The sequence below is a fragment of the Pelodiscus sinensis genome, chromosome 2, assembly GCF_052426305.1.
Source record: "Pelodiscus sinensis isolate ZL-2025 chromosome 2, ASM5242630v1, whole genome shotgun sequence".
Classification (NCBI taxonomy): domain Eukaryota; kingdom Metazoa; phylum Chordata; order Testudines; family Trionychidae; genus Pelodiscus; species Pelodiscus sinensis.
In genome coordinates, this window is record NC_143053.1 from 214,511,427 (window position 1) to 214,537,628 (window position 26,202).

General features: G+C 41.3%; 1 protein-coding gene across 2 annotated transcripts in view; it reads right to left on the reverse strand.

The window, feature by feature from the left end:
• Window positions 1-26,202, reverse strand: part of CASD1 (CAS1 domain sialic acid O acetyltransferase 1) — a 65,354-nt gene that overhangs the window by 16,918 nt on the left and 22,234 nt on the right. For both annotated transcript variants that reach the window (XM_075922347.2, XM_075922348.2), the window contains 8 exons: window positions 22,359-22,482; window positions 20,231-20,445; window positions 15,419-15,844; window positions 14,859-14,948; window positions 12,856-12,975; window positions 9,448-9,604; window positions 3,781-3,860; window positions 245-346 (listed from right to left, as the gene is read on the reverse strand). In XM_075922347.2, coding sequence (XP_075778462.1) covers window positions 245-346; window positions 3,781-3,860; window positions 9,448-9,604; window positions 12,856-12,975; window positions 14,859-14,948; window positions 15,419-15,844; window positions 20,231-20,445; window positions 22,359-22,482 — 1,314 coding nt within the window. The remainder of the gene's footprint in view (window positions 1-244; window positions 347-3,780; window positions 3,861-9,447; window positions 9,605-12,855; window positions 12,976-14,858; window positions 14,949-15,418; window positions 15,845-20,230; window positions 20,446-22,358; window positions 22,483-26,202) is intronic.

Genomic DNA, 26,202 nt, shown 5'->3' on the forward strand with positions numbered 1-26,202 from the left:
ACCCAAAAAAGGTTCCTCACCCCTACTGAACAGGCTCAGCACATAACAGAAGTCAGCTTCCATCTTTTGACAAATATTTCAAGCAAAAGAGGATACCCCCTGGCCCCACAACAAACCAGGCTGGAATTTACAGATTTATTTTTTCCAGACAAAGAGGGAGAAATTGATTCTAAAAGTTAAAATATGTTCAAGAATAGTTCTTAAAACTGCAAGATCACAAATAGTTTATGAAAGCATTACATACGTAGCGGTCTAACTTCCATCTAAACCACCACTCATAAACATTTCCATTCAGCTCAAAACACTTGGACAATGGCCATAGAGAAAAAATCTTCTCAAATATGCCCTGTAAAATATAAACACATCAAGAATATTAACAATGCGTTCAACCCAATTTAATAAGTCTAATTAATTTCATTATCTTTTTATAACATAATTCCCATGCTAAATCAGTTTAAACTGGCCTCACCTCAAAATAAAATCAACAGCACTTGTGAATATTCTGCCCTCTTAAGATAAGGCTCAATACTTATGTCAGTTAATGCTGGTTTAATAGTTGAATTTTCACATCAATTTTAAAACAACTAGGAGATTTGTCTACACTGGCTGTGTCAGATTCTACCACGTAGAGTCGGAAAGAAATTCCTTCCTTTAAAACAAACATCTGAAATGACTGCAGATACCGGAAAGATGTACAGTTAAGGAGCAGCACTCTTCCCATTCCCTACATTAAATTTAAACACTGCATACTCTCAGATATGGAAGAAGTAAAAATGTGTTGCTTGTTTCATACAAATTGAATTAGCTTATTTTAGTAACAGTATTAGATAGCCAAGTCCGATACTCACTAGATCAGTGGTCTCCAACCTTTTTAACCACAGTATCACTTTTTCAATTTATGTGCAGTGTAAGATCTACCTCAAATCCAAATATCCTTGCCCCACTTCCTTCCCACCCCTTCTTTGAGGCCCTGCCTCTACTCCATCTCTTCTCTGAGGCTTCACCCTGATCACTCCATCCTCACTTCCTCCCCATCCTCATTCACTTTCACCAGACTGGCGTAGAGAGTTGGGATGCAAGCTCTGGTCTTGGGCCAAGGCGTTCAGAGCGTGGGAGGGGCTCCGGGTGCAAGCTCTGAGAAAGAGTTTGGGTGCAGGGGACTCGTGTCTGGGGCAGGCGGAAGTTCAGGGTTGGGACAGGGATTCCGGAAACAGGCTCTGACTGGGCAGTGGGAGTTGCAGGAGTGGTGTTTGCAGGCAAGGACAGCATGTGGAGACCCCCTGCTCTGCCTCTCTCAGGAGCTGTGGGGACATGCCAGCCACTTCCAGGAGCAGCAATTACCAAAGGGATAATTACTCCAGCCATGACAGGTTAGGCATTTTAGAACTCACAGAATTAAATTTAAACGTAAGAGAGATGAAAATTATGAAATGCACAGACTAGTCAAAAACCAAAAATAACCCACTTTGCAAGCAGTGAAAGTAGAAACAACACCCTCCCTCCGACCCATATGTGTTGGGTCTGGAGATGAGTGCGAAGGACAGTGTGTGATTCTGTGTGTCTATCATTCTCACACTGACACACAGAGAGTGACAGAGATTTGCATTGCCAAGCTCCCTTCATTCCCTTCTCTCTGTGTGGATATAGAGTACAGGGGTGGGGGCGGGGAGAACCCTGATATCAGCATCCCCCCTCTTCTCGCTCCCACACCCTGCATAGCAAGAAGGAGGCTCCCAGGAGGGCAGCTCCAAGGCAGTGGGCAGGAGCAGCATGACACTGGGTGGAGGGGCAACTGCAGTGCTAGCGCTTGATAGCTTCTTGGCCCAACCAGTCAGGATCACCTGTCAGAAGCTCCAAGATCTACCAGTAGATTCTGGTTGGTGATCACTACACTAGACAATATCCCCAAACTGCTGCCTGACCCCCTTTCCCATAAACAAACATTGGAGACGCCAACCTCATTATTCTGTGTGCCTCTGATTGTATCGTGATATACTATATAGTATTTCCTAATGCTCCCTCCCTATCTGTGGTCAGTGCAGTTCTCAGCAGCCACAAGGAATGAATTCATGGTCTCTCTCTCAGGGTTCATTGTTTATACCCCTCAGGGTTCATTGTTTATACCCTTCCATGAATTAGTTAGCAGAGTGTTCCTCCAGTTGTGGGGAAGAAGGAAGCCAGTCTACCATTTCTCCAGCAGATTAAAATTTTTACTAATGACTAAAAGTGTTTAAAAAAGGAGCATAAAAGTGTTCCTGGATTTGGGGTTTTTTCTAAATCAACTTAAACGATAATTGAAGTTTCTGGAAAAACTCTAAATTTCAACTAAAAATTACGTTAAAACTTTTCCCCACATTCTTCAGCCAGCTACACCAGTGCTTGATCTTGTTTCAATCATTCTAAGAAGCTGGAGTTTTAACATTGCTCCATGCTATTGGGCACTATTATAAATGTGTCAGATATATGACATATTGTGTTAGATTGCAAGCTTTTTGCAGAACAGACTGTAATTTTATTCTGTTTCCATCAAAACTAGCTTAGTGGGATCTTGGTCCATGACTTAAGTGCTCTGTTAATACAAACAAATAATAATTTGAATATTTCTGTGAATAATGTTATTCTCTATGCACAATGACAAAAGTGCTCTGAAAGGCACCTGATGTTTTGAACAAAGCAGTCATTTCCTAAACAGACTTTTGAGAAAAAAAAAACATTTCCCTCTAATTACCCATTGATAAAAGCATTTACCATTTTTCTTTCCTCTCACCAGTCAGTTTTGCACTGTGGGCTCAAATGGAGACAAATATTTAGAGTTTAAAACTAATTGGAGTGGTGATTTTTTTTGTTTGTTTACTCAAGTAAGGGGCAAATTCTACCTTTCACCCTGTATGTTCAAAGTACATGATGAGTCATGCACTAGGCATGAAATTCACATAGATACAGAAAGCCTACACAAAGTCTGGACACGACTCATATAGCACTTAAATCTTCAACAAATCTTAAGAGATACATAACACTTGTGCTGGAAATTTGTGTAAGCATGAATTTCACCAATAAGAAACTCTCATCCTCCTCAGAGTGCAGAACTTCCTGTTTCCAATAGACAAATGGCTTTCAAAATTAGGAATTTCATAGAGCAGGGGTTGGCAATAATTTTTGCAGACGGACCGGACCACTTAGCAAAATTCATTATGTGTTCACGAGCTGGCTCCATGCCCTACAATGGATGGGACTAGGAACTAGCCTCCCCCCACCTGAGTTGCCTGGAGTTGCTATGGGGGAGCCTTGAAATTAATCCGGGGCATATATCCTTATGCCAAAAATTATGTCAGTAATGAGCACACAAATGTAGCTTGTTCTTCTCCAATTATATCAGACATAAGCTCTAGCAGCACTATTCCCCTCTCTATCCCAATAAATTAGATACAACCTGAAAGATAAATAAAGGAAGGGTTGTATTAAGGTGTGGTTTTACAGAGATACTTTTATGATAACTAAAATCAGTAAAGCTAAGCTCTCAGTTTACATAACATTGTCTGAAAGAACTATGAATTTTAAGAGAAGTGTGAGGGAAAAAAAAGTAGGATACTGAAACATCTAGCTTCCTATATAAAATCAGATATGAAAAGGAGGCATTTAAATATTCAATCCCCTACCCCACAAGCTCTCCTGTAAGTAACAGAAAACTGATCGTAATATTCTATTCTGAATGGCTTTCCAAATTGAATACACAGGCTATGATTAATTTTCTAAGGGTACAAATAAGTATAATTTACAAACCTGAGAATTTGCTAGAATATATATACATATAAGCAAGGAAATTAGTTTGAGCAGTAAGCCAAAATGCCAGAAGCAGTTCCCTGTGGGGAAAAAAAACAGTGAGTATCTTGCTTGTTATTTTTCCAAACAAAAACACATGATACATTTAGTATGAAGTCAGCAGCTCTGACACAGATATCCTTTATAATGTAATATGTATATTGTCCCTGTATTACCTTGTCACACTTCGTCATTATCCAAATCCACACCACAAAAAGTCACAATCATGAATTCACACATTTGTCTATCCTCAGATACACAAGTACAACCCCATCTGGCTTGACTAACACGGATATGCACATATCCAAGGGCACAATTTAACCCTACAAAAGCAAACACTGGTTTAAAGTCTCAGTTTTGCCATACATTCAGCATGAGAATTTCCAATTAAGTTACAAATGAAAAATCCAAGAGCAGTTACAATTTAAATGTACACTTATTTTAAATAAGTCAGGAATGAGGTACGAGACACCTAATTTTGCTCCTCAGCAACTGAGCTGTCCAGCAGAGCTTTGTCAAAGCTAGCCAAAAGGAACAGCTCCCTGAGCTGATTTATTTCAACTCAGCTATACAGTGGAGAATGGCTCTCACCCCTGCTTCATGCAGACTGGAAGCAGGCAACAGGCACAGAACCGAGGGAGAATGGTCATTGACAAGAGGAGCTTTTGGAGTCTTGAGGAAAGTAGTGCTGTGAGTCCTCCAGTGGGACTTCCATTGCACAGTGCACATGAGGAAGGAGCAGCTGTTATAAGAGAAGTATCAGAGTGCTGCACGTAATCTTGTCAGCTGGTTGGCAGTGCTTTAAAATTAACAATAAACATTCTGGACACTGTGTCAAAGTAGAGGTTCATTACTAGTTCTGCAGTATGCATTACAAGTACATGTTTAAAGTATTCCTCTATCAAAAATGCAATCTACACAACTGGCATATTACTCCACTAATAAGTGAGGGAAGAAGTTACTCACCTTGTACAGAAGCAATGATTCTTCAAGAAGTGCAACCCTATGGGTGCTCCACTGTAGGCATATGTACATCGCTGTGCTTCTGATGAGAAATCTTTGTAGCAGTATTTTTGGCCTGTACATTTCTGCACTTTGAGGCTATTTAACACTTGAAATTCCTTCTTTACTGCAAAGTCCCTATCAAGAATTCTGAAGTAGAGGAGAGGAAAGTGGGTTGTGGAGCACCCAAAGGGGGGCACAACTTGAAAAGCCATCATTACCACACATGGTAATTACTACTTCTTCAAGTAGTGTCCCTAAATATGCTCCACTGTAGGTGACTCTGGAGCAGTATCCCTAATGGGACATTGGGCTTCAGAATTGACTCAGTTATGGATAGATTGGAGCTGAAGCTAGCATTAGAAGCAGTCATAAGAACCCAAGAACATAAGAACAGCCCTACTGTGTCAGGCCCAAAGTCCATCTAGCCCAGTATCCTGTCTGCCAACAGCGACGCCAGGTGCCCCAGTGGGAATTAACAGACAGGTAATCATCAAGTGATCCCTCCCCGTTACCATTCCCAGCCCGACAAATAGAGGCCAGGGACACCATTTCTACCCATCCTGGCTAATAGCCATTGATGGCCCTGACCTCCATTAATTTATTTTGTTCTTTTTTTACCCCTGTTAAAGTCCTGGTCTTCACAACATCCTCTGGGGCAAGGAGTTCCACAGGTTGTTTGTGTTTGTGAAGAAATATTTCCTTTGCTTTGTTTTAAATCTACTACATATTAATTTCATCTGGTCTCCAATAATCATACAGTATTTTGCAAAGATATATACAAAAACCCAAGTTGTTGTTCTGTAGATTTCTGAAATTGAGTCATTCTGAAAGAAGGTGACAGAAGAAGAAATGGACTTAATCTGTTATTTGCACACAGAACATGGAGACACTATATTGCAAACATGATAGCAGAGCTTAATATAGTTTGAGATTCATTTAGAGAGCCTGTGGGCAGATATTGCTGTGCCAATAGACCTTTCTGCATGATTATTGAAAAGGAAGAGCTTGGGAGATTTCCTCAGTCTTTTTCTTGTCCAGGTAGAAAGTCAGAGCTCTCCTAACATTTAGTGTGTGCAATGTGACTTCTCTGTTATCATAGTGAAGCTCGGGCTAAGAGGCTGGGAGATAAATCGGTTGGTTCATATGAAAAGATGAGGCTAACTTATTAATAAACTTTGGGTATGGTTTATTCATAAGTTTGAAAATAACCTTGTGATGAAGGAATTCTGTAAATGGGTTGTGCTGTAAGTGCAGATATTTCCCTTATTTTCCTTGCTAACATGATGGCCATGAGAAATACAGCCGGTCCCCGACTTACGAACGAGTTACGTTCCAAGCACTTGGTCGTAACTCGATGTGTTCGTAAGTCGGCTTACATTCACTGACGTATGGCCGTGCTGTTCGTAAGTGCGGATTTCATTTGTAACTTGGGTTCTGGATGTATAGGAGGCTGATCGTAAATATGAACGGTCGTAAATCGATGCATTCATAACTCGAGGACCAGCTGTATTGTCTTCACTGACAGGTGTGTAAGTGAATAAGTGGCCACAGGTTCAAAGGGCAGTCTAGTTAGGCTCTTTAAAACTAGTTTTAGATTACATGTTGGAATGAGGCACCTGAATTGGGGAAAATAGGTTCATTATGCCCTGGATAAATCTCTTTGTGGTTGGGAAGAGTGAAGACTGAGTATTACTCTACTTGTGGATGGAAAGTTACTCGGCCAGATATATCTTGAGCAAACCGAGGGATAGCCTTGTCTTCTTCAAAGTCAACATGTAACTAACATCACCAAGAGAAGTAGTGTATGTTGAGATACTTTGCCTGGACTCTCAGCAAACCTGAAACCTGAACCACTTCTGCAGGTAGATATAAGAAGTAACTGATTACCGACCATGTAACAACACTTTTTGTTCTTCCTCGGAGCGGGAATTCTCCACATGTTAGAACCATTAAGGTGTGAAACTTGAGCGAGAGTATCAGGATGGAGAGTGAACATTGTGGTAAATACATCAGTTCCATAGCTGTAAGATGATCTGGAACATTTCTGATGATTTATGAAGTACATGCATACAATGTTATCTGTCATGATCTTTATCTGTGTACTTCTGATCAGTGAGAAAAAGTGAGCACAAGCATTTCTGACTGCTCTGTGTTTGCAAAGGTTGATGAGAAGAGTTATCTCCATGAGCAACCACTTGTCCTGAGTTGTGAGATTGTATGCACCTCAATCCATGAGGTATGTGCTCAGAGTGAAAAGTGATATTGGGGTGTAGGGAAGGCTGAGTGAACAGAATGTCTGTATAAATGTTTACTGTGGCTTTCCACCAGTCCAGGAAGCATTTGACCCTGAAAGGTATCAAGAGAGGTGTGTGTAGCCTGTCAGTAGTGTCTGTAAACCAAGCTGAACAATGTCTGCAGACATCTCTTATGCAGTCTGACATGAAATATCGTATCAGAAATGTACCAGCATTGTGGCCCAGAAGCAGGAGGCAATGTCTGGCAGAAATCTGAGAGATGGCTTACACAGTCTCTGTAAGTGTGGTCAAGCTGCAAAATCTGTGTTGCAGAAAGCATGCCTGCACTTGCAGAAAGTCAAGGTTGTCCCCCATAAACTCCAGATGTCGTAGTGGAGTTAAAGGTTGGTTTTGGATGTTAATTTGAAGGTTCAAAAGTGATGTTTTGAAGTGTCAGGTTGGGATATTGAAGATTGAGGGCCTGAAGGTTTGCATTCATAGACTTTGGATTTCTTTCTGTGTGGCTCCTAGCAGTGTTGTGGCGGTGTATGCAATCCGTGAGAAGACTGAGGACTGTATTTTCTCTTTTGTGTGGATGTATAGCTCTCCAGTGACTGAAGGGTGGCTCTGGAATCCTCAAGTGTGTGGAGCGTCGCACTGATCTTCTCAGCAAACAACTGAGTCTTTAACTCTTTGGAAAACCAGAAAGATGCAATCATTGGTAATGGCTTGAAATTGTTCCTGTTATGATTCCATGAGATGGTCAATAAGAAGAAGTTTGGTATAATCCTTGTAATTATATTTTCCTGTTAAGGCCTGGTAATTTATAATTCTAAGTTGCAGAGTAGAAGAAAAGTAGGTCTTTCATCTAACTAAGTCAAAGTACTTCCAATCTCTATCATAAGGGGTGGTCTTGGGAGTCCATTGCATCTACAACAATGGAATTAGACAAAAGATGGGAAAACAGAACATCTATATCTGTTGGACGTACATAATATTTTTTAATTGGCCCATTTCATGTTAGTGTGGCTAATGCTGGCGTCTACCAAACAGCTTAACTGGGTCCAAAACGCCTTTTAGCTTACGGTGATTGTCTTTCACCTTCCTGAGAAGTATCTGTATAGTTTTTACAGTACACAGTTTGATCGACAAAAGTGAGATTATGAAAAACACTCAAACTAGCTAAGAATGAATTTAGAAAGAGTGAAGTGTCCATGAATGGACTCCTACTCATTCTATCTCTAGCCAGGGGTGATTGAGGAGGAACTGAGGATAGTTCACTCACCTCAGAGTTAATTAGCCTCAAGCCAAGAACAAGGAGGGAAAAGTACATATGCATGCCAAACAAACACTGCTACTAAAGATCTCCGACCAGAAATGCAAAGATGTACATATACCTACAGTGGCGCACTCATAGCTACACAATTTGAAGAAGGGGGAAAGGGACTTATGCTGTGATAGCATATAGAGTCTTTATTCTTCAGGTCATTGGTTCTAATCTATGTGAGGTAAATGATCTCTAAAAACAGTTACCACATAACAGCTGTACACTGACCTATACTATGTGAAACAAGCTGGTGGCCTCACTTCAGTTTCTAATGAGCAAGCATATACAACACAAGAAATAAATACATTTAACACCAACTTGATAACATCAACTAAAAGGTCATACACTATAGTGGCATGGAGGCCCTATTAGGCAAGAGATGGTCCATCAAGAAGATGATTTAGGTATATTAACAGCAATGAATAGGGAAGCTGGCAATACTGTTGCTCATACAGTCTGTTCTGTAAGCCAAGTGTTTTTCTAGAGCCCTAACTTTAGTTTGTAAGACAGAAAATACACTATGCCATTCCCTCTCAAAGTTGCATAATGAAGAATGTTTGTGAATACATTATTAGTTCTGAATTTTGTTCCACTTTTTAAAAAGTGAGCTTTTTAAAAACTATAGATAGGGAAAACTGTAAATGAGGGAAAACTATAGATATCATTAAAACTCTTATGTCAATGAATAAAAGGTAAAGCAATCTAGGGGCAAGTTTATGTAATGTTTTTAGCTGAATAGCTTCTATTCAGCAACTGTTTTTGCAATGTTCACTACACAATTTTCAAAATCTCAGAAATATAATTCATATGTCAACAAATTTAAGCAGAGATACAGTTCAACAAACACTTGATGTGTTCTTTAAGAACTTCAGCAAATGAAAACTATCTTTTCAAGTTCAGTGGACAGTGGTTTAACGTATTTATAGAATTCTACATTAATCACATATCCAAATAAAGTTTAACACACTAGCTATCAAGTTTTGTATACGATTGTAAAACTGTGTACATTATGATGTTAATACTTTACAGTAAAAGGAAGGAAAGAAACAAGATTTATTTTACCATTTGCTTTCTTCTGGACTATTTGAGGCCATGTAGCTAACGTAGCATAGATGATCATAAACCAGACAGTGACAAGTGGAACAAAGTAGTAAAATTGGTAAGGTCGGTCCATCACTATACAAAGCACCACAACCAGGAAATTGAGACGAAATAAAACCTGAGAGTAGTTGAAATGGGAAGGAAGAAAGAAGAGTTCTTTTTCATTTAGGATTACTGCCAAATTGCATTTTTCTTTAATTTTATACAAATTATATAATATAGACTGACCTTCTCTAGTGCGGCACTCTTGGGACGTGACAGGTGCCAAACCAGAGAATTTGCTGAACCACAGGAGGTCAGTATTGTCTAGTAGCATTACCAACACCATTTACTAGGCTCTTAGAAGTCATTTAGGGGTATATTAGAGCTAACTAGCAGCACAGAACACAGACAGGACTGGTGGCTGTAAACAAACTTTATGGGACAGCATGAAATTTGGCCACACTCATATGGCTAACTAAAATCATGAAGGACCATGGAATGCCAGACTAGAGAGAGCTTTATTATATATATCAATGTTAACACCTACAGTATTACCTTTCTTGAAATTGGAGTGGCTGTTTCAAAAAGCAGTTCAAATGTTAGAAACAAAATAGAGCTGAATGGTTGTAGTTTGTTGTTTGAATCAAGATACCATTTGATACTGATAGGGTGAGCCAGTAAGATGTTTTAAAAATGTATCGTGTGCTCCCTCATCAACTGGGCAAAAAAACCAACCCAACCCAACAAAAAAAAACCCTACAACACAATGTTTTCTCCAGTCATCGTTATATTGGAACAACTGATGGTTATGAACAACAATGGATTTTAAGGTACCTTTTCATTTTGAAAAGAGAATAATTAATAAACCAGGTCGAAGGCTTAGCTATCAAGTGCTGCAAAAGACTGAACTTTGGGTTAAGAATCTACTTTATTAGATAAAAAAGGACAATAAATGAGTGCAGGCCCTAGTTTACAGTTTATAATTTTGTTTTATATATAGCCATTTTATTTGAATTTTATTCTTAAATAAATCTTATTTTGGTTTAGTATAATCAAACTCAAAGTGCTGTGCGTATCACTGGAATGTTGATCTAAGGCAAGGGTGGGGAACCTTTTTTGGGCTGGGGACCACTGACCCACAGAAAAATCAGTCAGGGGCCACACATAAGTGAGAAGCAAGAGAAAATAATGAAACCTTCAGTGACATGGCCCTTGACTAAGAAGGAGCAGGACAATCCCACACTTACCAGAGCCTAGGGAGGCCCAGGCTAATAGATTTTGTGTGCTCCAGCCCCATAGGAGAATGGTGGGGGCCTGGAGCACCAACGCAGCTCCCGAATGCTAAAGGGGTGAGCCCGAGCCTCAGGGGACCAGATCCAGGCAAGCTGGGGGCCGCATTTGGCACTCGGGCCTTAGATTCCCCACCCCAGACCTAAGATAAAATTGTTGAACTCTATACATTCTTCCTTTGGGATTTCTGTGAATATCTAGTGACCAGGGACCAGCTACCACGGGGGACACTGTGAAGGGACCCAGAGCCTGGGATGCACCTTATATCAGCCTGCAGGGCAAACTCAGGGCTGGGATGGCCCACAGGGGAGTACTTGAGTGACTGACAGGCTGTTTGTATGAGGCCATGCCTACACTGTGAGATATGGTCAAATTTATCAAGGTTGATTTCTTATCACCCGATTTGTAAAGTTGAAGGTCCACATCCCCACTGTGCACAAGAATTCAACATAATTCAAAGTAGCGTGTCCTTAGTAGGAAGACTGCTGTCAACTTTGAGAGTGATGCGCTGTGTGTAGCTATCCCACAGTGCCTGTACCGCTCTGCATTCTGGTTATGTTCCCAGTGCACACTGGGACCAAAACGGTGCAGCGGGTGGCTCTGGGTTCATGTTGTCAGTGTCCTATAACGCACTTGCCTACTCCCTACTCCCCCTTGCTTGAGATCAACAGGAAACAGTCTTTTCACAGCCTTTATGGCCCTGGTTACTTGTGCAGAAGACATAGAGCATGAACATGGACTCCTTCATGGATTCCATTATGCATCAAAGCATTGATGATATTGTTCACCTTGGTGTGTCTAATTGTGGAATATGTCCAGAGCGTACGAACAGCAAGAAGCCGAAACTTGGGAGACCATGGCCACACTGTTCATGCAAGCCTCGAGTTGAGTGAATTGGAAATGCCAGCATTCAATCCTCTAGAAATAGAGGGACATGGTTTTTGGTTGTCAGACACGCACAGATTGGTGGGACCACAAAGCGCTGCAGGTATGGGATGATCAGCAGTGTCTGCAAAACTTCCAAATGCATAAAGCCACTCTCATGGAATTTTGTGAATTGCTTTCCTTCCACCCTGAAGTGCAGGAACAGCTGAATGAGACCACTCCAAAAGTGGAGAAGCACGTGGCAATTGCCCTGGGGAAGCTTGCAGCTCCAGACAGCTACCTGTCAGCTGGGAATCAATATGGAATGGGGAAATATACAGTGGGGGCTCCTGTTATACAGGTAACCAAAGCAATCAATACCATTCTGATATGGAGCGTAGTGACTCTGGGGAACATGGATGTCATAGTGGAGGAGTTGGCTGTGATGGAATTCCCTAACTGAGGTGGGATTACAGACACTTCCCCCATCTTGGCACCCAACCATCTTGCCAAGGAGCATAAAAACCACATGGGGTACTTCTCAATAGTGCTGTAGGCCCTGGCGGATCACAAGGGCCATTTCACCAACATTAATGTGGGATTGTTGGGAAAGATGCATGATATGTCCATCTTAAGGAACTCCTGCCCCTTCTGAAAGCTGTAAGCTGGAACTTTTTTCCCCAGACTGCCCTAAGAAGCATAACACGCTTCACAAGCGATAGTATACTGGTGTCACCAAATATTTAGCCTTGTATAAGAAATAGCTACTAGAAAAACAATTTAGTGGTATGTAAATAGAATCACCTCATTAAAAAGACAAGATGGGGGCATGAATTAGGGAAAGAATGCAGAAGAAAGATCTAAATGGATAATTTAGATAATTTATTTCAGTCTTGCCTTTCCATATATTAAATTATTTTTATCTTCACCACTATTTATTGTGCCCAACTGCTGATGAAAACATTAAGAATCATTATTTTTCACTTCAACCACAGTCTAAGAAATTACCAGCCTTCCCCTTAAAATGTTCATTATGTTTGTATTAGATAAACTAGATTGATCAGACTACAATAAAGAGACCATATGAGAAAGAGAGAGAGGGAGAGAGAAAATGATCATTTTGGTATTATGAATATCAACCAAAATAATTTTAATCTCAGCTATGTTAGTGAGCAGAGAAAGATCTGAATTGGGAAATATTTTATATGAAATAAGTGAAAAATGTATTCTTACCTGACACACTCTATATAATCCAAAGTCTCCTTTGATCCAAAAGTATGAAAAATGTCCATAACCTGTTTGGAACAGATACGCAGCAACCAGAACCCGAACATGCATATACACAGGCAAAAACTGTTGAGAAAAATAATTGATACTTTACAGAGGATCACAGAAGCTCTCTCTCTCATATTTTAAAAACACTATTAAATGTAAATAAATTTGGGGACCAGAGGAGAAAGTTCTGTATTTTAGGCTTGTAACGTTTCTGTTGCATAAAGCTTTATGTCATTATAAACCAACTATAATGAAAAAATGCGATGTCCTACTTACTACTACTACTGAACAGCAATACTTTTGACAAAGCCCCTTTCAAATTGTAAAATCTGAATAATTTTCTTATGATTATATCAAAAGCTCTACTTTCTTATGTATCTATATCTCAGTGGTTCTCAAACTTTTTGGCCCATGACCTACCTGGCTCAATGCAAACTTTTCTGTGGACCACCATTTACTAACGGAAACACTCTGTTAACTGCATAATTACACCTAAGCCATTTTGCTAGTGCTGCAGCTAAGGAGAATGGTTTAACCAGTAAGAAAGGAAATATTAAATTATTAAAACAGATTAAGTGTTTTAACTCATGTTAGTTTATCAAACTTCATTTCAAATAAAATAAAATATGAATTTATCTCCATCACAAAAGGTTTCAATGTTTTATTTATTTATGACAGGAGTGGGGAAACTTTTTTGGATCAGGGGCCACTGACCCATAGAAAAATCAGTTGGGGACCACACAAGTGAGAAGCAAAAAATTTCCTCCAAAAACCCCAACTCTCACTGATTTGGCCTTCAATTGAGACACCTCATTCCTCTGGCATTCCAGTCTGTTGGGACAAGGCGGACTAAGGTTCGGGGCTTCCCATGGGCTGGATTTACTCTTCTGAGGTTCCAGGGGTAGTGAATTTTATGGACCCCTCTCCTCCCTTAGACTCTGGGATGGAGACAAAAATGAGGGCTTCAACTTGCGGGACACTGGTATATGGATGGGGATGGGGCAGACTGGGGTAAGAGGATGAGGTCTGGGAAGGAGGGAGGGAGCTGGAATGGACTGGGAGAAGGATGTCTGACAGGGGGAAGGGTGCAGGAGCAGGGTGGGAATGTGAGGTATGGGCATCAGAAGGTGGCAGGTTGGCATTTATTTGCTTTCACGCCCCACCCTGTTCCCAGGCATTGTGTACCAGGCACGGCTTCCCACTGCTCCCATTGGCCACAACTCCAGCCAATAGGAGTAGCAGGGAAAGCCTCCAGACAGTGCATTCATGCACTGCTGTTTCCCCAGCTAGGGGAGAAGGATCAGCAACACCCGGAGTTGCTTCTAGCTCCGCTTCCTCCCCACAAGCCAGATCTGGCAGGGAGGCTTGGGGCTTCCCCCCACCCAGAGGGAAACCAATGCTGGTGCTCCAACCTCGGGAGGGAAGGGGGGAGGTCACGAAGCAGGAGCACCAGCACAGGCTCCCTGCTGCAAGGAGAGAAAGGGTGGAAGGGAGGCTGAATTCGAGCCATGGACTACCTGGAAGGCGGCCGTAAACCACTAGTGGTCCTCAGACTGCAGTTTGAGAACCACTGCTATATCTTTATTAAGAAAAACGAAAAGCATTCTAGAAAGTTGTCCTTTAACAGTTTAAACTCCTAAAATATAAAAATCTGCAGCAGCTTTTTGTAACTCTTCTACAAAGAGGAAATAATTTCTCTTCATTGGATATATGATGCAAAAAGTACAACTTCATTGATATCTGTACTAACTGAAAAAATTGTATCAATGAGGCTCACAAAAAAATCACGTATTTGACATAAAAGGTTAAAAAAGGAGCATAATCTGAACTTGTTGATACTCAAGTCTAATAAATGCTTGGATATTTTAACTTTTATTTGGTGGTACATGACAAAAGCTTATTTTTTCCTTTAATGAACTGAATCTAAATGACATCACTTTAAAAAAATTCACATCACTTACAGTGCTTGCTCCAGAGATATGATAAATCAAAATAACAAGCTGCATCCAGCCTTTCCATTCATCTGTCTGTTCTCTATTTAACATCTTAGTCTATGCAAAACAAAACAAGAGTGTTGCTATTCCAACAAGTACAACGAACATCTACAAAATGAGGAGAAAAAGTTAAAAATAATAAACCACATTATGGGCAATTGGGTCTAAGAAGAAAAACGTCTACACTAATGACATTATACAAAGTTCACTTTTGTTTTAGATGTTGCCCTGTAAATCAATGCTCATCTACAAATTTGGACTACGACTTTACTCTGGTGCACTTTGGCCAGCTGATGGATGAATACTATTAACTGCTGTGTCACAAAAATGTTTTACCCAATGCACTGGCATAAAACATCATTTTGAACCTAATTACGTTTGTGTACACCTACAGGTGAATTTTCATATGCACATAGTTTTTGTGCATCAATTATATCGTTTTTGAAAATCTGATTATCGTATTTTAGTGAATAAAAATTAATTCATTTGCAATCTTAAACTGAGAAATGAACTAGCATGATCTTTACCTCTTTGGTGTTTTCGTTATAAAATACCCCCAAAACCAGGATGTAGATAATTGGTATGAAGAAAGATGAGTGTGTATAAAATTTGTTTTCCTTCATAAATAGATTTGCTCTGTCACATAGATAGAAATAGGCCATGATTAGACCCAGCTTGCAGAACGAGTGTAACAGTGTCTCTAGGGTAGAAACAGGAGATGTACTGGCAACAGGTTTTTTCTCTTCTCCACTTTCCATATCAGTGCATGGCTTGTTCTTTCGATGATTATTACGATAAATAAAATTGAGAATTAAATATCCAATAATGGACAAAGCAAAAAAACAAAAAGCTAGCTTCTGTATCAGAGTGAGGGGAGGCTGAGGCTGGCAGCAGGATCCATCAATGGGCTTCAGAATCTTATTGCAGTAGACATTCATAAGAATCATTGCACTCTGCCAAAGAAATAAACAACTAGCTATCAAACATTCTCAGCATAGCAGATTTTCTTTAACACTATTTCACATTAGTAAAGAAACATTTTCCCTTATTTTATACTTCAGCACTTCATATATTATGCACACAGATAGTTACACTCAAATTCCAGAATTAATACAATCCATATTAACAGATCTAAGTGAATATTTTAGGAGTCTTGATGTAAACAAAAAGCTTTGCTTTTTATTATTGATTTTGAAAAAGCAACAAAGAAGCAAAATCAGCACAACCCAACAGGTAGACCTAGGAAGATCTGCTGTGGAGGGTGTGGGAATGCAATATTGCTACTGCAAACCGCAAAATAGCAGCAAAACTGCTCTAAAAACATTATTGCAGACTCAATGTTGCAGTAACCCATGCAACTTGCAAGCTTACCTGTATATACATGGATCTAATAACCTACATTCTGTCTGTTAGCCTGCAACCACAAACTCCCTCCATGTTGTGCTGCAGAGCCTTTACAGAAGTTTATATAGGATGATCATCTCTGGAAAGGCATTCCTGCATCTCCCCACAACCTTTGCCATAAGAGAATTACTATAGATATGCTCAGGATCTTGCACACCCACAAGGGATGAGTTTTAGGATTTAGCCCTGAAAGCAGCTCTCCAAAGAGCTGTGATTGTCAATCATTCATGCAGAGAAAAGCAACAACTTGGATTTCTCAGTATATGAAGAATCTAGTGATGATATCAAACAGTGTTTAACAAACAGGAGAAAGAACAGTTACTTACCTCATAACTGTGGTTCTTTGAGATGTGTTGCTCATGTCCATCCTATGTAGGTGTGTGCATGCAATGTGCATGTGTAGTTGGAAACTTTCCCCTAGCAGCACCTGTCGGGCCGGTGGGGGAGCCTCCTGGAGTGGTGCCACTATACCAGCCCATATATACCCCTGCTGGCCCTCTACAACCTCACTTCCTTCTTACCGGATTACTCCGAAGAAGGGGAGACGGGTGGGATTTGGAATGGACACGAGCAACACATCTCAAAAAACCACACTTGCAAGGTAAGTAACCGTTCGTTCTTCTTCAAGTGATTGCTCCTGTCCATTACACGTAGGTGACTCCAAAGCAGAAACCCAAGGAGGCGAGAAGAGTTCTAACATTCCACTGAGTAGAGGACAGCTCTACCTAGGGCAGCATCCTCTCTTGCCTGATTAATCAGAGCGTAACGGTTAGCAAAGGTATGGACAGCAGACCATGTGGCAGCCCTGCATATGTCCAGGATAGGGACCTGAGCCAGGAAGGCTGCGGAGGAGGCCTGAGCTCTAGTCAAGTGGGCCGTAAGGGAAGGGGCTGGAATTCTGGTCATCCCATAGCACTCCGTAATGCAGGCTGTGATCCAAGAGATCCTTTGTGCCAAAACTGGCTGGCCTTTCATCCACTCTGCTATGGCAATAAGGAGCTGAGGTGACCTGTGGAAGGGCTTCGTTCTTTCTAAATAAAAGGCAAGAGCCCTTGAATGTCCAACGTGTGTAGTGCCTGTTCCTTGATGCGTGCGGCTTGGGATAAAAAACAGGTCGGAATATGTCCTGCGACAAATGAAATTTGGACACTACCTTTGGCAGAAAGGCAGGGTGGGGGCACAACCTGGCTGTGTCTTTGAAGAAAACTTTATATGGGGGGTCCACAGGGAGGGCTCTCAGTTCGGACACACGTCTGGCCAACGTGATGGCCACCAAGAGTGATACCTTATAGGACAGGTGTAGTAATGAACACATCGCCAAAGGTTCAAATGGGGGTCCCATAAGCTTAGACAGGACCAGGTTGAGATCTCACTGAGGGATGGGTTGCCTGACATGGGTAAAGCATGTCCAGGCCCTTCAAGAATCTGTTCACCACTGAGTCCACAAAAAGGGTCTTGCCCCTGGTGCCCAGATGGAAAGCAGAAATAGCCACTAGGTGGACCTTAAACGAGGAGGACAACCCTTTCAATCTGAGGTCCAAAAGGTAGCCCTGAACCCGGGGAACTGGGGCATCTACAGCCAAAAACTGCCTTTGAGTAGTCCAGTTATAAAACCGCTTTCATTTGGCTAAATACGTAGCCCTGGTGGAAGGCTTCCTACTACCCAACAGCACCTCCTGAACCTGAGCCGAACACTGAAGCTCCGCCGCTGTCAGCCATGGAGCTTCCATGCCGTGAGGTGCAGGAAGCACAGGGACGGAGCTTGCTACCGTCCTGGGTAATCAGGGATCTGGAGATCTCCGCCACCATTTTGTTGATGGGGAGGGCCACTCTGGTGGCGGTGTCTGACTGCAGAATGTCAACCGTAGGGTCAGAATCCTCTGACACACTCTCCGCCTAGACTCCCAGGCTTTGGGCCAGTTGGCGAAGGAGGTCCTGAGGAGGAGGACCCCTTCAGGCCCGCCTGTGAGGGAGCTTAAGAGGATGTTGACAGGGGTACTTGAGTGGCCAAACCACAGGGCCCTCAGACTCCAAGTAGTGTGGGGACGTCTGGCCTGGCAGAAGCGACTGCCCCAATGTAGGTGACTGAGTGAGTGGAGTTGCTGAAGGAGAGGCTCTGTACCCAGAGAAGACCAACTCTGGTCTGGGGGGAGCCACACCCTGACTCTGGTGGTAAGCCCATGGGGTCCAGAAGGGCCACTGAGATGGAGCTGGTGCCAGTGGGGGCCATCATGACTGCTGCATCCCCGGCACAGGGCTGGCTATGCCCATTGATACTGTTGTTGATGGGCAGAGGTACTGCGGTGCGATGCTCAATGATGGGAATGAGACCGATGCGAGATCATGATCTTGACCCCTTGGAGGACCATGTGGATTCCACCTCTGAATCAGTCGAATACTCCGAAGCCAACCACGGTGGTGTAGAGGCAGACACAGCCAGTAGTCTCGATGTTGGGGCATGCTAGGCCATCGATTCTGGCTTACCCTGGTGTGGACAACGAAGATGGGGAGGCATGGTCGGTGCCGGGCCCAATGCGCTCTGGTTGGTGTCGGAACGTGCGGCAGCTGGTACAATGCTCAGTGCCATTTGAGGCATTTGTCCTGGCGCCAGGTCCTGTGCCGAGGCCTGGGCCAAGGTTGCCGCCAGTGCCGGCCCCAACGGAAGGCGCTGCTGGTGCAGCGGTACAGGACCAGTGTTTTCTCAACTCCAGTGCTGGGTGCCCTAGCCTCCAACTGGTGCCGAATGGAGTCCCGGTCCTTGGCTGTTGATCGGTGCTGGGAGAGAGGGGGACAACTCAATAAGGTCCTGGCGGCGTGGAAGGCCTCTGGTGTCAAGGGCTCCGGGAAATTCCCAACTGGCCCGGGATCCCGGTGTGGACTGGAATGTTTGCCTGACCAAGAAGGTCCAGGCTTAGAGCCCCAAGGTGCCACGTGCCCCACTTGAGGCCGCACAGAGGGCATGTGCGGCGAGGGTGATCTGTCTCTGCTAGGCCACCTCTTCTTCTGAGGCACCGGAGATTGGGAGTGGTGCTGAGGTCCGCACCAAGTTCAGTGCACTCTGGGTCGCTGGTGCCGGGTCAGAAGCCTGTGCCAACTGCAAAGCCACCTCCATTAGGATGATCTTAAGACGCAACTCTCTCTCTCTTGCTTCCTGCGCGACATGAACGCTTTGCAAATTTTACAGGCCTTGGACAAATGGGCCTCGCCCAGACACTTAAGGCAGGCAGAGTGTGGGTCACCACAGGGCGTAGGACTCTGGAACTTCTCACAGGGCTCAAAGCCTTGTGCCCAGACACAGTCCTAGGGGTGTGGGGCAGAGACTACTACGGTGGGTCCTTAACTCAAAAGGAAACCACTTAACTACTTAACGAGAACTTGATATGAACCGTAAATATAACACTATAACAAAGAACTGTAACACTAAACTGCAAAGGGGCGCTTGCTAAGCAAGAGCAGAAGTATGGTCTAATGACCATCACTGGCTTTAAGAAGGAATTGAGGGGGTGGAGGGCCAGTAGGGGTATATATGGGCCGGTATACCAGTGCCGCTCCACGGGGCTCTCCCGCTGGCCCGACAGGTGCTGCTAGGGGAAAAGTTTCCGAAGATGCGTGCATGCTGCACGTGCATATTTACATGGAATGGACATAAGCAATCACTCAAAGAAGAAACAATGTTTTTTAAACAACTACATAGTTATCTACAAAACAGTAGGTAGCATAATTAGCATCTTGTAAAATTTGTTTGCAAGGTCCTAAAACATATCCTTTTACCTGCTGACCTCTTCAAAACAATTTCCTGAAAAGTCTTTCACATCATTTTTAAGACTACAATCATAAAGGAACACCAAATATCATGCTATTTGCCATTATGAGTACATTTTCAATTGAAATCTTGCTCCCTTATTACCTCTTTGTTATACAATGAAAGTACTCACTGTTTTTCTGCTTGATTCGGGGAGATGCAAGCCATCTGATGATTGCATGATAGTTTCTTGTGCTATCAGTTTGGAAACACTGAACACTTTAACTTTAGCTTTGGAATTTCTGGAGCTGCTATTCAGAATACTGATTGCAGCTTCATTGTAAGCATCTATTTTCTCATTGGTGATCATTTTCCTGCTGTCACTCAGCATATCTTCACAAACAGGATCTAAATATAAAAGAATGAAACTTTTTATTTAAAAAATCAATCATCATAACTCAAGTTCTATGGATTATATTAATCCTAAAAGATTAATCTATTTTTCAGAGTTACAAATATAAAATGTTAACTTTACCATCCAGTGTATTATAATCCTTGTTTTTATAAGGTTTAAACCCAATAGTCAAAATTTACGATAATCTTCAATTGCCTTGCAAGAATTTAGTTTGGGAGCAAATTTCCCCAAAAAACCTCTCAGAAAATGTATTTAGTCACCTAGTGAAGAAGAGATTTTCTCTTCTCAAATGCTCCTCCACATTCCATTAGTCCAATAAACCTACATCAATACTAGTTTGGGATTAAAAAACCCTTAACTCTATTTGTTCATAATGCTGAATATGTCAATTCAACATTAGAATGGGCGCATCAGTCATCAATATGTTTAAGGTTACATAAGTGTTAACATTCTAATCTAAAAATCCAGAAACATCAAAATTAAAACAGAATGATTTTGTCCCCCTATATTCATTACATCATGATCTTTAAATTCATTATTAAATACTAGTTCTCAAATAATTCAGTCCATCACAGTATTTTTCCTATAGCCTTAAACACACAGTAATACCTATATTTTTCATATTTCTATAGTTATACTGGACTATGAAAATAGCACATTTCTACTGACCCTGAATTGTTATACATGTTCTTCAAGTATACATTTAATTTAATATATCACTTTTCTTTCAGTCAGCAGCACAGCTAGACTTAGTTCAAGATGAGAGACACCAAACTGAACTAATGTAGATGGCCCATTTCAGCATAATTTTCACTATTACTTTAAGACATACTGAAAATGTAAAATGCTGGGCAATAACTGGTTATTTTGTTTTTCATACTAATGACTTTAATGAACTGATATACAGACTAGTAGTACTCAACACTATCATATGTCACACATGTATATCTGAAGGCTTAATCCTGCAAAAATTTAATGTGCTTCCCTACCATGAGCAGTCCCTGCCTCTCTGATTTCAGATACAAATATTGATTACTATAGGACTAACTAAAGTAGCAAGCATTACACCTAATAAGCACGCACAAAATAAGGTAATGAAGTATTAGAATAACTGTTTATGTTGTATTATTTGATAAACTGCACATGATCATATTATACAATACCCCAAAAATACAATACCCAAAAGGTGAGAGAACTGAGACTGCATGTATAACCTGAACTTTGGCTACACTTGATTTTTAAACCATTAACTAAGCAAAGTTCACATCTTATATGTGTCTGCTTTTTTTTTAAGTTATGTAACGAACATTTCAAAATATTTTACACCAGTCTAGTTGCTGTATGTAATTAACTGTAGTCATACTGTGTATATTGATGTGCATATTGGTGTGTGTATGCCCAACCTCGGAGCTCCTTTTTTGGAAAATGTATTACTTTCTGGCTAAAAACTAACACCGTAACAGAAAAACACTTGAACAGAAGCATTTCTGCTCACCTTTATCATGGGCTGCACATGCAAAGCAATTTGAAGTTTTATTGTAAGAATCTATCAACAACAGGTCAGTTAGGGGTTCTTAAGGTTTTTCCCCCAGGAAGAAGAAATCAACTGTTTAAATCTAGATTTAACTGTCAGCACACGTAATTGCACTAAGGTAGCAACAGGTCAAACACATGGAATGTACGGTCAAGAGGAAATGGTGGAATCTAGCTTACAATGTTAACAAAGATCCAAATCTATCAGTTTTCATATAAAAATTTTCTGAGTATTTTTGTATCCACTAGACTGCTCTGAGGTTCATCATAATGTAAAACAAGGCCGTGAAAGATGGTTTAACCCTCTACAGCCTGCAAAATTTATTCAAATCAGACAATTACAGCACAAATTATATTATCTACTGTAGTTTACCTTGTAAGACCCAGTAAACATCACTACTCTTTGCTAATTTTTCCAAAAGAGGTGCTATTGAAGTGATATTGATTTTATATTGTGTGAGGGCTTCAGTGCTGCCATTGTGAATCTTGATAGACCACTAGAAGATTAAATAAAAAAAATTAGATTCTGTATCTCTAAAGAATAATAAATCATAAAACGTCAATGATTCCACTCCATCATTACCAGCTTTCAATACTATTATAAAAACTAACACCGTAACAGAAAAACACCTGTTTACTTCTTAAATATTTTAGTCATTTTTATAACATTAAAAACATTTTTTGGTTTGGCAGACTAGACGCAGCACAGAAAAATGAAAGACTATCATAAAGAGTACCAAGATACACCATGTAACTGTTTTAACAAAGTGTAGTTTTTGTCTGCTAAAAAATTGTTCTGATACACATTTGTTTAGAAACTCATTGAATTGATCTATTAATATTCAGGTAGCAGTAACATATACAGACGAGATTTAGGGCCAAATCCTGGAGGCTTTACTTTATCAAAACTCTCACAGACTTCAATGAGACATTTGTATGAGCACAGCCTGCAGCGTAGTAAGGCCTTTAGCATATTCATTTATTTAAGTGGCATTTTCTGAAAAAAACATAGTACTGTTTTACAGGTAGACATCAGAAACATTTATGATGATTTGTGATGGTATCTATTTAGGTACTACAGTGAAGGGGAACAATTATGTATCCAAGTGCCTCCCAAGTATTTAACTAAAATTACAGTAACAGTCTCTCTCAAGTCTTTCTAGTTTGTAACAGGAATATTATTCAAATTCTTCAAATTGTTCTGTGTGTGTCTGTGTTGACGTTGCAAAGGGAAGGCAGAGCCAAAAAGATGAGTTTTGTATTAGCCTGCATGTGCTGAGGCTTATGAGGACTGTAATGTTTCTTAGGAGTGAATTACATGATCTAGGTCCATTTCCTGTGAAGTCTCCTACACTTTTAAGCTTATCCTAGTTGGCCATTATTTCAGGGGGAAATAGATGTTGTGAGAGGTCAAAATCTTGGAAGAACCAAACTTCTTCAGAAGTTATTCCCAATTCAGTGGAAAACATTGAACAAAACTGATACTGTATTCTGTACTAGCGACAAACTGGAGCAGAATGGTGCACTGAGATGATGTAGTCACCGCGCAGATGGGCAGCTGAGTTTTGTACTAGTATGATCTTGTCCAGAATCCATATAAACCAGTCTGAAGATGACAAATGTGTACAGCAATGTGGCCAATGCTAAGCTCGAGGAGAAGGGGCACAGTAGTCTGGCCAGTCTAAGACAGAAATAGAAGCTTTTTCTACCATCAGTACTTGAGCATCAAATTGAGCTTGAGGAATCCCATGGACCCAAAAGCTGCAAACAACTTAATAAGAGGGCAGATATGCTTGGTAGTGATAGGGGCACAGGCAACAAAAACAGGATAGTACATCAGAAACTTATCAGAATTATTTCAGTATTGCACAAGTTCAACTTTGGCAAACTGAAAGATGGTGTTGTAAAGGACACAGAGACACGAGTGTCATCTTTGTACTGCAAATTCATTTTTCTCTTTCATATCCACAAAGGCTAAGTTTGAAGTCAAAGGTGATGCCCTTGGTTGCAGTTAGCTAGAAGCAGGCACTTAGTACTGCTCTGTCTATAATCATGGGCCTCAGTGGCTCTTAAGTTCTTGACTGGGCAGATTTTTCTGTAAATACATTTTGGAATTTGGTTTTCAGGAGTAGACTATGGTAGTGATTTTCTGTCTTATACCAGAGAGCTTTCATTTCTATGTCGGGTAGCACATGATGTGATTAAGACTGAGTGTCTATTCTTGAGTTTATGTTAGTATTCAAATTGTAGCTATGGCCTAAAATTTAAGTGCTATAAAGGCTCACTTGTGATGTTGCAGCAGTACTGCAGCATAGTTATTTTCTGAAATGATGGAGGGCATTTTTCTATGACTGGTTAGTAACCCATATCCCCAAAGGCAGTATTTAGATCAATGCTTTCTTCCCTAGTTGCTTCTACTCCAGGGATTACATCAGCATAGACACAGTTCTCAGGGATGCAATTTTTTTCACACCCTAGAGCAACAATGTCAATCTAAACTGAAAGAGTAGATCAGGCCTTACTATTTTGTCTGGAATATTGGTGCACGTGGTCTGTGCGTGAGAAACTTCTAAGAAAACATACAAGAATCAAAAAGCATAGAGTTCAGATAGGAGTTTTAGGCTATTGTGTGGATGATAGGTCTCCCAAAACGTTGGTGTGACCCTGGCAGACTTGATGCCAGCTCACACCTAGGCCTCACTGAACACTGGAAAAAAAAAAATCTATAACTGGAAACCAGTCCCAGCTCATCTCTGTGTTAGTATTATTAAAACAGATGTTAGATTTATAAAAATGTGCTTAGGTTGTACAAAATTCTAGTAAGTTGCTGCATGCATTAATCTCACATATTACATCTGTGTACCACATTATAAGGTAATATTTAGGTATTTCCTATGTGACTATGAAAATGTTTGCGTAGAAGCTATAATGGCCCATATCTCCTGATGCCATTAAAGTCAGAAGAGATACCTTTACAACTGTCAAATACTAGTTTACCACAAGAGATGTAATCTCCTGCCCAACGAAATATGACCGACAGACATCAGATAAACTACTATGCAATATCAAGGTACAAAAGACTTTGATGATTACCTTTCCACACACACACTCTTGAAGAGGAGACAGTGCACAAACACTCATCCCATCAGTTTGATTTCTGGAGGGAAAGGGAATAAAAATCCCCGACAAAAAGAAATTGCTATTGCTATTCTGCTTGAGCCCTGAAAGAAGAAGACTTCTAAGCATAAGCAAGGGACTCCCGGCTGTTTAGCTTGGGTGAGCCTTAATGGACATACATTAATTGCACATTACAGAAGCTTCTATCATCTTTTGAAACGTAACACTACTCATTTGTGTGTGTGTATGTCACTGCTTTAAGTTTGCAAATAACTAATTTATTTTCCTTAATTAATAATCTTCAGTTAGTTTATTATAGCAATGGCTAAAGGCATTGTTTTTGGTTTTAGCTTTGAGATGCAACTGACTTAAAGAAAGTGACCAGTCCTTTGGGTTTGGGAGTAGCCAAAAATCTCAGTGATATTCAGATGTAAGGGACCATCTATCACAAGGGTGTCAAACTCATGGACCATGGGCCATCTTCAGTCCAAGCAATTCCACAATCCAGCTCACATGCAACTGCTGGCACACGAGTCCCTCTCCCCACCACAGCACCCCTTCCTTCAAACTTTCTCCCCCCAGGGGACGTGGCTTGGTGCAGGGCAACAGCAGAGGTCAGCCCCTCCCTCCACTCTTCCCTCTCCTCTCCTGAGAGATAGAAGAGTAGTGGAGCAAAGGCTGCTGCTGCATGGCTCCATTTTCCCACAGCTCCTGCTGCCACAGTGAATGTGGGAGAGACGGGAGACAACTGTGCTCCGAGCCCCAGTCCACCCAGGACCCAATGGGTTAACCTGATTATGGAGACTGGCCTGTCCATAGTACAGTTGGGGTAGCCACTTCAGGACTTCCCCAAAGCACTGGGCCTGGGGTGGCAACCACAAACCATCTTATTGATGGTATGGCTTTGCACACACCTCCCCTGGGTGAAAGGGACATGTCAGCAGCAACGCGGAACTAGCAGCCATAAGCTGCTCTAACTCTATTGCGCTGCTGGTGGTGGCAGTGGGAGCCCCCAAGGTTTTTTAAAATCACCTGGGGATGGTAGGGAGGGCTGGGGGAAGCTCATGGGCCAGCGGGTGAGATCATGAGTTGCACCGGGG